The 13,183-nt window shown below is 49.9% G+C and overlaps 7 protein-coding genes across 7 annotated transcripts; 2 read left to right on the forward strand and 5 right to left on the reverse strand.

Moving 5' to 3' along the window:
* Positions 1–446: 446 nt before the first annotated feature.
* On the forward strand, positions 447–1,523 carry CPAR01_14355 (uncharacterized protein; the record flags this gene model as incomplete). Its single annotated transcript, XM_060498606.1, has 2 exons — positions 447–988; positions 1,049–1,523. The coding sequence occupies 2 exons, from the start codon at positions 447–449 to the stop codon at positions 1,521–1,523; spliced, it is 1,017 nt and encodes a 338-aa protein (XP_060342667.1).
* A 112-nt stretch (positions 1,524–1,635) lies between these two features.
* Positions 1,636–3,311, reverse strand: CPAR01_14356 (uncharacterized protein; the record flags this gene model as incomplete). The annotated part of the gene is made up of 6 exons (XM_060498607.1): positions 1,636–1,746; positions 1,809–2,001; positions 2,063–2,245; positions 2,299–2,485; positions 2,561–2,723; positions 2,793–3,311. The coding sequence occupies 6 exons, from the start codon at positions 3,309–3,311 to the stop codon at positions 1,636–1,638; spliced, it is 1,356 nt and encodes a 451-aa protein (XP_060342668.1).
* A 544-nt stretch (positions 3,312–3,855) lies between these two features.
* Positions 3,856–4,879, reverse strand: CPAR01_14357 (uncharacterized protein; the record flags this gene model as incomplete). Its single annotated transcript, XM_060498608.1, has 3 exons — positions 3,856–3,967; positions 4,059–4,805; positions 4,860–4,879. The coding sequence occupies 3 exons, from the start codon at positions 4,877–4,879 to the stop codon at positions 3,856–3,858; spliced, it is 879 nt and encodes a 292-aa protein (XP_060342669.1).
* Positions 4,880–6,666: 1,787 nt separating this feature from the next.
* CPAR01_14358 (uncharacterized protein) lies at positions 6,667–7,141 on the reverse strand (the record flags this gene model as incomplete). The annotated part of the gene is made up of 2 exons (XM_060498609.1): positions 6,667–7,075; positions 7,128–7,141. The coding sequence occupies 2 exons, from the start codon at positions 7,139–7,141 to the stop codon at positions 6,667–6,669; spliced, it is 423 nt and encodes a 140-aa protein (XP_060342670.1).
* Positions 7,142–7,709: 568 nt separating this feature from the next.
* Positions 7,710–9,793, forward strand: CPAR01_14359 (uncharacterized protein; the record flags this gene model as incomplete). Its single annotated transcript, XM_060498610.1, has 7 exons — positions 7,710–7,793; positions 7,933–8,342; positions 8,413–8,449; positions 8,550–8,694; positions 8,749–8,857; positions 8,915–9,199; positions 9,292–9,793. The coding sequence occupies 7 exons, from the start codon at positions 7,710–7,712 to the stop codon at positions 9,791–9,793; spliced, it is 1,572 nt and encodes a 523-aa protein (XP_060342671.1).
* A 552-nt stretch (positions 9,794–10,345) lies between these two features.
* On the reverse strand, positions 10,346–11,212 carry CPAR01_14360 (uncharacterized protein; the record flags this gene model as incomplete). Its single annotated transcript, XM_060498611.1, has 1 exon — positions 10,346–11,212. One exon carries the CDS (start codon positions 11,210–11,212, stop codon positions 10,346–10,348), a length of 867 nt encoding a protein of 288 aa, XP_060342672.1.
* Positions 11,213–12,103: 891 nt separating this feature from the next.
* On the reverse strand, positions 12,104–12,567 carry CPAR01_14361 (uncharacterized protein; the record flags this gene model as incomplete). Its single annotated transcript, XM_060498612.1, has 3 exons — positions 12,104–12,297; positions 12,356–12,436; positions 12,504–12,567. 3 exons carry the CDS (start codon positions 12,565–12,567, stop codon positions 12,104–12,106), a joined length of 339 nt encoding a protein of 112 aa, XP_060342673.1.
* Between the last annotated feature and the right edge of the window lie 616 nt (positions 12,568–13,183).

A 13,183-nucleotide genomic window follows, 5' to 3' on the forward strand; every position in this document is an offset into this window, starting at 1 on the left:
TGTAACGGGAGGTGAATTCGCCAGGGAAGAAGATCCCTCGAAGCCCGGCATAAGTCGCCGTAGAAAGGACAGGCTAAATTCTTACTCAGCATCATTTCGGCTTCTTCTGCCGAGCACAGTCACTGTCTGGCTTGTTGCAATCGAACTCTAAGAAGCCGACAGCATATAGCCGGGCGGCGCGGCAACCCCACTGACCGACGCCTGCTCGGACCATTCCTCATGCGGCGAAGTAGAGGGCTTGGGGTTCATCTGCCAGCAACTGCATCGGCCTTAACATTCTGGAGCTCTTTAATTACCAGCTCCATGCAATACTTTGCTATCAGAGTCTTTGACAAAAGGCACGTGCTGGAAACATCTAACAAACAAAAGCTCCAGCTGTCCGCGAGTCCTGAGTGATCGTTTGTACACACCAAAGATCCTTCAAGTCTCAACTCACTGCGTTCACAATGGTGTCCCTGGTTCATCAACTACGACCGGCCCTGCGTCAATGCACCGCTCGTTCACAGCGATCCATCGCAACCAATGCAACAGATGCAGCCTCTCAGCTTCTCGACACATTTGCTGGTAAGGATGTCGTCCGCAAGCAATTATTCGACTCGAACCAACTTCAACGTCTTAGCTTGACCCTCAACCGGAAAGAGCTGCACCCTGGCGTTGATGTTTCTTCAGAAGCACCCGCTCAAGGCACGCCCCTGCCCCCGGGCTACCACCTTGTTTACTTCACCCCCACTGGCGTCGAGAGCGAACTCGGAATGGACGGCACGGATAAGACTTTCAACGCGCCGGCACCGTTTACGCGGCGGATGTGGGCTGGGGGGAAGATGCAATTTGTTGAGGGAACCTCTCTCAAGGTTGGAGAGGTAGTTGAAGAGCGGACGAGACTAGTCGGAGCGACGCCGAAGAAAAGCAAAAGCGGAGATGAGATGGTTTTAGTAGATGTCGAGAAGGAATTTTATGGGCGCGATGGACTAGTTGTCAAAGACCAGAGGTAAGTAAGTCCTGGACATTGCATTCCCATGCACAGGTTGCGAGACTAATGTATGCTCAGATCGTGGATATTTCGGCCAGAAGTCGACTTGTCGCTGGCCGCGAAAACAGCACCACCGCGTAGTGAAGGGCCACCTGCTTTCGGACCTTCTACCATCACCGACCAACCGAGTGCAGAAGGAAGCATAATTCGTCACTTCCGATGGTCACCTGTTGGCCTCTTCAGGTTTTCTGCCCTGACTTTCAATGGTCATATGATCCACTACAACGAGCCCTGGACGAAGGACATCGAGCGCCATCCCGAGGTTGTGGTTCATGGGCCTTTGAATCTGATTAACATGCTGGATTATTGGAGAGACGTGTACGGCAAGGACGGCAGGGAAGCACGGCAGGTTACCTATCGAGCTATGTCTCCTCTCTACGCCGGCGACAAGTACACGCTTCGAACAGCTGTTGCGGAGAATGACAAGAGGAACGAGTTGTTCATCGAAAAGGGCAATGTTGTCTGCATGAAAGGAGAGATCATTGGCAGCTGATTGGGACCCGAATACGACCGTTTGATTCATCGCTTCAAGGCAGTACCTTCGATCGGTGTCTCAATGTTATAGTAATTACACGTGTAGCTGCGAGCTCAATCTTACGACCTCCTCATTGTCTCACCCCAGACTTCAAGACTCGAGCCATAAAGATGTATCCCGACACCAAAAACGAGCCAAGCATCCAGACCAGAGACCCAAGCCATCCATCCAAGTTTATCATCTTGAACAATCGTTAGTCAAATCTCTCAGACAAAACGCTTGGCTCAAAATTAGTAGACTCACAGGCACACTGGTTCCTCCGCTCTTGCGGACCCAGGGAAACGCTCGGTCGATGACTCTACGCTCATACTGATTGCATGCCACACTGATATCTTGTGTCGATGGTTGGACACCAGAATCAGCCTTTTCTTTGAGGGCGAGTATGTGAGATAGTGCGTCGGCGCAATCATGGAGAGCTTGATTGCCTCCCATCCCCCTAGCATGGCACGTCGTGTCAGTACAACGAGATGGCTTGTCTGTAACAGAGTCCAACGAACCTATTAGGCTGCATTGCATGCATCGCGTCCCCAATCAACCAGATTCGAGGGTGTCCCTCGTCGCCAGTTGCTCGTTTGACGTTGTTCCGCCACGTTTTGGCAAGTCGGTTGCTTGCTCGCATGCGTGCTACAGTAACGAGGTCTCTGCTCTTGCCGTCGAAACCTGTCGTCAACATCGTTCGACTACACACTAATGAGTCAGGGATAGCCAGCTGAGGACCATGCTGTTGGCTCACTATTCGGGTGCCCAGTCTCGGATTGCATCGAGACATATCCCCAAGGGATCTTCCACCTTGTTCCAGTCATCGGTCGGCATTTTGTCCCTGGGAATCAAAACACCCCAGTAATAGGAGGCATCCCTTGTGCTATATCTAGCGCCATTTGCGGCTTTCTGAGTCGCCTCGTCCGCAGCGGGTAGGAACACTAAGAGCTAGAATGTCAGCTTTCGGCGTGTATCTTGTTGTACCATGGCGTGATAATCGATCAGATTTGACTTACACGCGTAGAACATGGACACACCACCTGCAAATACCATGAGTGGACTTTCGGTCAAACGCTTAGGCAGCTTCTCCGTCCAATCCTCGGGCAGAGGGCCTTTGCTGAGAATCATGGCATGGCTGTCAATTGGCACAATATTCCGAGCTCCCACTTGCTTGTTGATCTGTAGATGCCCTCATCAGCGAATCGTCCAAGTCTCTAGGACGACTATTCCAATCTTGCATAATCTTACCCTTGACCCGCTTCCATCTGCTCCAACAAGAATATCGCAAGTATCAGTAGTGCCGTCGGCGAAATGAACCCTCACATTTTCTTGTCCATCGTTGCTTTGGAAAACTTCATACCCCTCAAATGCTTTTTCGAACCGGATGATGCCCCTTTCCTGCAAGGGAGCAACTAGGATATCCCGAAGCACGACGCGATTGATAGCGGAAGACGCACTATATGATGGAATCTTGCCCAAGTCAAGCACAGTCTGGAATCCCGTATTCATCAAGGTCGGTGCAGTGAGACCTGTGGAAGACATTTGACTGAATTGTGACTTGATGGCCGCAATGTCTGTCGGCTTAAGACAAGCATTGAAACCTGTCATGGCGCTGTCGCCCAATCGTATCTGGAATCCCTCTCTTTTGGCATCTTCAGCGTCACGTTCGTAGACGGTCACATTAATGCCGTGGTTGACGAGACCGTTTGCGAGGAGTGAGCCAGCGAGACCGCCACCTGCGATGATTACTTTGAAGGGCGCAGTCATGATGAAAAGTAGTTGATTGTCAATTCCCAGAATGATTCAACATGTAGTGACTGGGAGGCTGTAATGGTGACCTTTTCGTGGATTAAATCATCTTGAAGCACTCCAAGGTAAGCATCCTCTTGCCCGATCCTCTAGCAATTTGATGTAGCAACTTATGAGTAGAACCTCTTGCACGTGAGTTGAGTTTCGGTAAACGAACACGGCATTGCGTACGGCTTGTCTACTTGATTCCATAATCACTGAGAAGAAGTCATTGTGATGTCTCATGCCGCCAAGGCAAGTCCCCCTCCCCCACCGTCGGATGTCATGCCAACTCCACACGGATCCGTGACGGGGTACGTGGCCGCCTTCCGACTGGCTCGGTGTTCGGTGCCCGCAGCTCTCCGATGCGTCGCTTGAATAAGGTTACATGTCACAGGGCAAAACCAAACCACAATGGTCGGCCCGTTCCTATTGAGTTGCCAAACAGAACCAAAATGGACTTTCTCGCCTGGAAACTTGCTGGTTGGCCTAACCGAGTCCAACCTTCGATCATCAGGTTAGTTCAGAAAAGCGGTTTTGCGAGACCGAACTCGAGCTCTTCCACTGTTGATGAGGTATGAGCATGGACCATGGCAGTTGCGGCGGCGGTGTTTACTCGATACGGCTTGATCGCACTATGATTTCGTCGCCCAAAGATGTTAGTCACTTAGAACGTACATACTCCATGTGCTGCCTCCCCCACCTGTTCCGAAAGATGAAACTTACCCCTCATCATGGAGAGCCCAGATCACTTTCTTGGGTTGAGATAGCCACCGGATCTGGTTCGTCGCGAACTGGGCTGCAGATCCATCGTAAGGTCGGCCGTTCAGATTGGCTCGCCCCGCGATGGTGAGGATCGCCACATCTGGGGTTGGCTCAATGCTCTTGATAATGCCCTCATAGCCACCCAAATGTCCGTTCCAGAACACAGTCTGCCCGGGCCCGATAAGGAAGTTGTAGGCTAGTTGACCGCCATCGTAGTGCGAAAACACGTTGTTCATCCTGTCGCTGATGTACTCTGCAAAGGATTTCATTCCGTCGTCCATCTGTTCGGGCGGTATGTTTTCTTTGTTGCGCAAGAGGCCGTATTTCATCCCCATTGTAATGTCAAGGGTACAAGTATACGGTGTAGCCTCGCCTTTGTAGACTGTTCCAGTGTCAATCTCCTCTGGAATATCATGATGTCCACTTCCAGGCATCAGAGCATGTAGAGAAGGCCAAACGTGAACAGACATGACAGCTCGAGAGTGATTCGGTCTAGCTGGCATTCCGGGCGGCCCATCAGCGATAGGTATTTCGCCGTCTGCCGCAGATTTACGGTCGTTCTTGGTGAACAATGGAATACGCTCTCCGCCCGCGACGGGGAATAGCTGAAATTCGTTGACGCCCGCATCTCGGAGAAGGTTGATCGCCTCGCCGTTTGCGATAACCACAGCACCGGTCTTCTTCGCTATCTTATCCGCACCAGGCAGGCTATGGCTACTGTTTAGCCTTACACAAGCATAATCCAGAGAGAGCCTAATTGACCTACTGATCGAAATGGGCATGGGATATGAAGATATAATCTGCTTCAATCACATCATTGATATCAAGATGCTTCGGTAGCACAGAGGGCCTCTCCAACCATGTATCTAGAAACAAGACCAGACCGTTGGCTCGCAGTCGAAAGGTCGTGGCGCCTAGGTTGCCGTCGATGGAGTCAGTTCACGTGCTTCTATTGACTCAGTAGAGTGCTGCTATGTTATAGACTGACCGAACCATTCGATAGTCGGCGGACCCATCGTTTCGACGCAACTGATGGAAAGGATGTAAGTATACCAACGCAGACTGGGCGGCTTTTGCGGGAGAGCTCAAGGTATGGGAGTTGTAAAAATGGGGTAGAGGTTCCGATCTAAAGTACGGATGGGAATCACAGTCTAGAAATATGAGGTCAAAGGCGTCCGAAGTAGCATAGATGCCTAAAGTGGTAAGGTGGGAGCGCTTTGCTTAGCTTATGTGTGGATGGATCATCGCATGTGCCTCAAGTCGGACTTTAATCGTCCCCGAGAACGAGACTTTGTGTCCATGCTCGGCGTTGTCCCGCGAAGCGTAAGACCCATATCAACCATCTTGAGTTCATTGTGGCTCTTGATTATTAAGACTCTCAGTGACGACGGTGCCGAGTTGCAGGTGATCATGCCTTTGAATTGGATCTCTTGCTACCCTGCACGTGCCTGCATGTCAAACTTCTGCGGTTCTTGTCGTCCTGACAAATTGAGTTGGCGTCAACCTTAGGCAACTGAATCACAACACATCATCCAATGAGTAGTTCTTAAGTACGGCAAAAGAAGCGTAAACTCACTTCAAAATGCCAAAACAATTCATCACCCAGGGTTGTTTCGTGACATGTCAGATCTTTTACCTAAGATCGGGTGTTTGTCCCAAAAAGAACAGCCAGAGAGCCAAAAAGAGGCTGAATTTCCAAGTTGTGGCATGTATTTGTGAGAAACCTTATTACTCGATCACTGCTCTATATGTAAGATGGTAACCGAACAGCAACTCAACGACATGCGGAAACAAGCTGATGTCACCTGTTGTGTCTTCTGCTCAGGGCGCTGCTGGCTATGTCGAGAGTCATGCAGAACACTTTGCTGGTAGTGGCTTATATTCCTCGCGGCTTCTAAAAGGGCTTCCATCCATCCTTACTTCTATTATTGCCCAGCAAGATTTCGTTGTCAGTAAGACTTTCCAACAGCACCTTATGCATTGCTCCGACTCCAGCCAAACCCAATGCTACACGGCTACCGTCATAGTATCGCCATCGGATGACTCCAAGCCCGAGGACGTGTAAACCCACTGCCGGCAGTATCGTCACTGACATTTGATACGCGTTCGCTCACCATCTCGCTGAATAACTCCCAAAGTTGGACATATAGCTCGACATGGGTTTCCGAGCCCTGGTCAGATGAATGCCCATATGTGCATATTATGTTGCGTCTTAGTCGACATCAGAAAGAGATTCGAGTCATTGGAGGTCACAGGCATAAGCTATTTCCAGCGAGAAAGGGACCAGATAATTTGCTAGCCGAGAAGCCGAATCAGCTCTCAATTATGGGGAATTTCACAACGATCGAGTAAATATTCAACAGCTTGCTATAGAGAACGTGTCAGATAATAGCCGACGGTATGCCTCCCGCAAAATTCGACCACCGAAAGCTCAAAACACACTATTCAGCAATCTGCTCGGTATCTTGAATCCGGTGCGGGTCCTGTGTCTAACAAGTTTTGTCGATAACACTGCCACCTTGTCAGCTCGATCGAACCGAATATCCTCGCAGTCTGCTTTGCTTGCAACTTACCATTGCTGAGTTTGACACTTTCCATTGACGGGATTAGGATACTGTCCTGACTTTGGATCGCATGAGACAGTCTTGCCGCCAGTGCAAGTGGCGCCCAAAAAGTTCCCCCATTGCGCGAAAGTAGCAGAGTAATCGCCACCCATCGCATTCCAGCCGCGCCAGATATCGAAAGCACCAGTGTATGTCTGAAGGCCAATGGCGCACGCACCTTGGCCTCCGCTCACGGGCGAATTTGGTTGCCAGCTCGCGCAGTCAGGTCCCATGATTGCAACGAGACCAAGGCTCGCCACGTTGTACGCCTCGTCTGCATTCGGAGCGCATACAGACACCTGGCAGTGAATTTGATTGCACCCTGAGCCTACGACAACCTGGCCGTAGAATAGGCAAAAGAAGAAGACAACGAGCCTAGCTACTGTCAGTCCAGTGGTGACGTGGAGCTGGGGATCGAGTTACTTACTGTTTGAAGGCCATTGTGAGTGACGACTATTGGCTCTCACGCCTGAGGTCGCTTTTACAAGGGAGATGCGGAAGTTCAGGTTCTGAAAGATATCTTAAAGCCGTTGTTTAGAAAGTCTGTGGTTTGTCTTCAAGTAGCACTCTTGCAGCCAGTCGACGAGGTAATAGAAAATGGGCGATGCTTTCGACTTGGAAAGCTAAGACTCCTGCTTATTGACACATCAGATATCGGAAAACCTGAAATGACGACAGTGCTGAAAGTTCCTTACAGACATGCAGTGTGATTCGCAAATGAGGATAGAACCGGGGGCCATTGGGGCCAGCCATGCCGACATTCCGTACTATAATGAGAGCAAAGGGCAGAAAATTTGCTGTTTGCCCATAATCTTTGTTATGTTGACCACTTACGGGCCCACGTGCTTGAAAATCCTCCTGCGATCATTTGCGGCAATGACTCAGTTCAGAAAACGTGCTGCGCGCCTGCTAGGTAAGGTAAATAACTCTGATATATTAAAAGCTTGTTCCGTCCCAAATCATATTTCCAAAAGATTGTCACTGACCTTCAAGCGATCAAAGTGTCACCATGGGAATCTCCAAGCCCTCCACAGGTTCGCCTGGCCCATTATTGTTCCTAGGCGACACCAATGCCGTGCAAGCCAGCTTACACGTGGGAGGATTTTCTGCCTACAATTATTGAAGCGCCTTGGTACTTCACGACTCAGAGTTGGTCGAGCCCTTTTGCGGAACCACAAAGGGGTTAATCAACTCTTGTCATAAGCAAGTCTATTACTATCTAAACACTCCAGGAACGCAACAAGAACTTATGGTATCACAGCATCGCCACATTCACTACCACATCAAACAATACGATGCGCAACTTAGCCTTCCTTCTTCTGGCGTCCAACGCCCATGCCATCCCTACCGCTCTTTGGACGCGTACTGATAAATGGGAGCAAACTACATGCTCCGACGCCAATGTCACCGATGCAAAGGTTCTGGCTAATGTCCGGTGGGCATCAGCTGACACGAATACTTCGTGGAAAGAAGCTGTTGCTGCATGGCAAGCCTACAAACCAGGAACAACTTCAGCCCAGCTCAAGTTTCCAGCATTTATCAGCGATTTTTACGGCGGACCGGAGGGTTGGGATTGCCAAGATCCTGTCAGCACACCATGTTCAACTACGGTTCAGTGTGCCGATACAAAGCACCCAGCAGGGTAAGTCCAGTCTGCGTCAATCCGAACTGGAAGTCTTCCTGAGAAGGTTCTGACCTGATAATGTACACAGATTCCTTCTCCTCAACTCTTTCTCCAAACTACACGATGTAAGACGCACCCAAAATTCCAATCTTGAACGATCTAGTCGGCTTACACGTTGACGGCAAGGTGTACCAAAAATACCACGAGGCACTTCAAGATGCGCAGTTGAGCATATCTGCCGCCATGGGAGATTTCACATCTACATTCGCACCTCAGCTGAAGGCAGATGATCAGTCGACTCTCATTAAGACTATACTGGATGTGATGGCATTTGGCATCGGCATGGCATCAGCCGGCTTGTGGAATATCGGTATGCCTAGCTGAACTCTTGTTGTGAAGAGTGAGCTAATATGATCTATCAAAGTCATCAAGGATGCCGCGATATTTGCGGGCAACAATTTCGGGTTCGCTAAAGACACGTTCAACAGCGCCATATCCGCCTCATTTGCTCTGGGAAAAGACAACACGAAATCGTAAGTTCTGTGTCATGCGGACTTTCCAAGGACAGTAAACTAATTGTCGCGGAATAGTGCCAAAGACTCTGCGAGCGTGCAAAATGATTTGACCTCTGCGATGGGCGCATTGTTCGACGTATGGAAGAAGACGCAAGAGGACTATTTGTCCGAGATCTTCTCCGGGTCGAATAGCACCACCATAGGCATGCTTGAGTCTTTTATCAGAGACGGCATGATGAACACGCTGCCGGTCGACATTAATCTCTCCGGCATGGTTAACGTGGTCGAGACCATCATGTTCGGACAGATGATTCCCATTGCGTGGCAAGTAGCGCCTGCTGCTTACACGCCTTTTGTGCTGTAAGTTGATCTTCCACCAAGGCATTGTTTGCCGCATCGCTGTTTCCGCACAGGTCGAACGAAAAGCATGGCTAACAGACATTGACCTATAGAAAAACCGGTGACGCGTGTTCCAACACCATGCCCAACACTCTGAACCCCTACATGACGCAAGAAACACATGATAAGGCTGGTGTATGCTGGAACGGCAATCAGTTCTACGTTTTGACCGTCGGTACCTACCGAGTCGACGTGCAAGCCGATACGCCTGGTCTCCCAGACTCTGACCCGCCCTTCCAGCTGATGGCGGGTGCCACCCACGACGTGCTCGACGGCAAGAATTGGGGTGGTATTACCTTGGAAGATATTGTCATCAGCTCATACGGCGGCTATTTGAACAACGGGAATCGAAATGGCTACACCGTCTCCCTGGACGATAGTGCCGGAGGCGTGGATCAGCTTATGTGGACCGGGGGCGTCCAGACACCCGGTTTCTTTTCCCTCCCTGTATGCACGAGTCTGTGGAATACACTGATGAACATTGCTGGAAGTCAGGTTGGGAAGGACAACTACCCATGCGGGGTGGTAGTCGAGAAGACGTACCCAGCTACATAATTAAAGTTGCAGGCAGGTGTCGCGCACTCTACATTATCATAATACTGTTTGGTATATAGTTCTTGTGTTAGGTACACAACTGTAAATAAGAAGGATTGTTGCGAAATGTATCCGGGCCTTTCATGCCGTAAACTGCTGGATGAAATCAATACATCCGTACCCAGCCTATCTCAAATTTCCGCTCTATTGAGAAACCGTTCACAGATGGATATACACGGCAATAGACCTAGTCTCTAGTCATTATGTGATTACGTCTATGACAATGACAAGTCTTCAAATGCCAGCGACCAAACTATTCAAATTATTCTCTATCCAGATAAAAACACATCGTATTATAGTCTTAGGACATCGTATTGCGAGATTTAACAGTACCTTGTTACAGTCTTTGCCACTCTTAACTATAATAGCCAAAGTTCCGCCAAGTATTGTGTCCCAAGTTTTATACATCTAGTGAGAGTCCACCAATCATCATCTCTCAGGGTGATATTCTATCCCCTCCAATCAAAAAGCTTTGTACAGGAAATCTTGCAACAGAACGTGACCCATTCGCGCTTACAAGTAGCCAGCCATGCCACCACAAATGTCAACAGACTCGTAGTTGAGGCCAAAGTTAACCGTCTCAGGGATGATTCGATAGTAAAAGTTGGCAGTGTGGTCAGTCTTGACGAACCCAATGAGATCGTGAAGGCTGCAGCAGCTGGCGCGGGTGTTCCAGTAGGTAGCAAGACGCTGGGAAATCTCAATTTGATGAGCGCGAGTGAGCTTGGATTGGAGACGGGTGGTGTAAGCGATCTTGAAGCCAGGGGCAGATGCACGCTTCTCCATGCGCTTGGCGATGGGCTCCTGCTCCTCATCGAAGGGAAGGTAGATGTGACCCTCGCCGTCGCCAAAGTCGTAGACGTCCAGATTCAGAGTGGTGTTGAGGAAGTTGAGACCGTGGACGCTGGCGACAGACTGAGGGGTACGCTCGTCAGAGTCATAGCGAGCGAGCAGGTGGGGGGTAGCGTCGGTGATTGACTGGAAGGTAGAGCCATCGGCGGCAAGCTCCCGGGTGAGGAAGTCGACGAGGGACTCAGTGCTGCCATCACGGGCGGAGATGGCACCGGATCTCTGCAGGATCAGGAAGATGCTTGCAACACCGGCGGCGATGGCGCTGGCAAGAGTGTCGCATTCACGCCCGTTGATACGTCTGCAAACGTACAGGGCAGTGAGGCCACCGGTGGTGGCATACACGGCGACCTCGCTGCTGGTGCCAATCTGCTCAATGACAGTTGAGAGAGTCGAGCACTCTGCACGGGCAGTCAGAGGAGAGACAGGACTCATGCCCACTTCACGAACCTCCAGAGCTGTGACATCGCTGACCACAGGATGAGCGATGGCGCTGCCCAGCAGAGATGCGAGAATTGGGAGAAAGAACATTCTGAAGTGATAAGATTGGAAGATAAAGGGATGATTTGAAAGCCTTGGCTTGGTAGAGTCTGTCTGAGTTGAGATTGTGACTCTTGGAGTAGGTAGGTCATTTCTTTTATAACTTTTTGATCAATTCGTAGCAATACCAAAGTTCCGCCCGCATCGTATCAGCTCACAATATCAGCATCGAGACAATCCTCCTCAGGTCTTGAGGTGCAAGTCCCACACTTCCAGGCAGTCACAGAAGATAACCTGCATGCTTACTAGTAACGGATAGTCCTGCAAGGGGCAGTTGAAGTTCTAGTTGCTCAAAGTCAGGAGATGATCCATGTTTCCCCGCCGAAAAGTAGTCGGGTGCTGCCGACTAGCCGCTGACCACATAGAGACCCGGTTTAACGTTGAATTGGCACACTTGACCATTCCAGAAAAATTGCCGATTTGCCGTACACAATACAACACCATGCTGACAGGTACAAGAATGAGTAATTCTCATAGCAAGATCTGGGAAGTTCTTTGAGAATGGCAAGCCTGCTTTCGGGCCCCGGGGACTCCTATGGCGATTAGAGAGTGCCGGAACCATGAAATTCGAGAAAGTCTTCGAGATGAGATCACTGCAGGTATCCCTGAGAACGCTCACGGTAGGATGTTAGATACATTGGTTAGACATGAATGCTTTGGTACGCTCCAACCGGCTCCATGCACCCAATAAGCCCTTGTCTTATGGAAAGAACCGATTCAAGCTTATGATTTGGTTTCAAAGTCCATCGGGCTCTGAAGGGTGCCAATACGTTCCATCGCGGCACCAACACCGTCCACCAATACCAAAGCCATCTCGGCCATTGATCGTACTTCAATCTGTCTCAGCCGATGGATGAGCTCCATGGTTTTACAGCTACCTTCTCAGCCTTTCTTCAGGGATTCGTCCAGTTCCAAACTCGAGTCCTGCAATGACCACAAAAAGAGGACAAAACAAGTGAACAGCTGACCAGCCCACAGAAACAATAGCCGTTGCTTGTCTGCTAAGTCTAGACCTTCGCGGTTACCTCGGATAAACAAGACCATCGACTCTACAAACCCAAGAAAGACCCATCCGACTAGCGATGAATCAGTCTGGTTGATACAATGAGTGTTGCGAGTCGCGAGTGCACTAACTGATTTTCTTGAATCGCACGCCAGTTGTGCAGGCAACGTAGAGCAGGTAGAGCGTTGTGATGAGGCTTGTTAGAAAAAGCCCTGCTACACTATCAGTTGCCAGTCTTTGCTATACGCATCAAACAACTTCTGACAGGTTTGGACTCACAATCGTCAGCTTCAGTTCGAGCGGCCCACTCAAGATAGCGCCAAAATAGGCGCATGCCTACCATCGTGTGCAGGTACCGTAGGGATCTCTCCGCCGAAGGGAGTTTGCAGCCCTAAGGAAGTATCACTGCAGTTGATACCGAGAACCCCCGGACACTAAGTATTAAAAAGTCTGACTGAGCTTCTTTCGATCGATGTACGCTGATCCTTCGGGCGAGTGCCCCGTTGCGGCATGAACCTGCCCCGCATGCCGATTAGCCGGGTGTGAGATCAGGTCCCGTTTTCTCAATATGACCGGAAGGATTTAAACCTGACAGGGACTTTCGACGCATTCCTTCCCGGTGGGCCAATACGAGACCCTCGATAATCCTGGCAGAGAATTCGACTCTAATCATCTAGCCTCATAGACTGCGGAGCTCTTCCTTACTATCAACATGGTAAAGCCAGATTCAGCTACAGAGCTTCGAAGCTTTTTCGATTAACAACAACCTGTTCATTTTCCTAGATATTGAGTAGGCCAAGCTCGAAACTAATGTCACCGCCTAGCTTTGTGGAGCGAAAACGACGTTATTTGAGGTCGTGGACACCATGAACCTAGCGGATAACATGTCGGACTGCCTAGGGTCATTCGGATCACGGCTCGTGCCTTTCCATAATATGCTTACATTGACCCACTACATC

Source organism: Colletotrichum paranaense (genome assembly GCF_030867605.1).
Source record: "Colletotrichum paranaense strain IMI 384185 chromosome Unknown Scaffold_15.1, whole genome shotgun sequence".
NCBI lineage: Eukaryota > Fungi > Ascomycota > Sordariomycetes > Glomerellales > Glomerellaceae > Colletotrichum > Colletotrichum paranaense.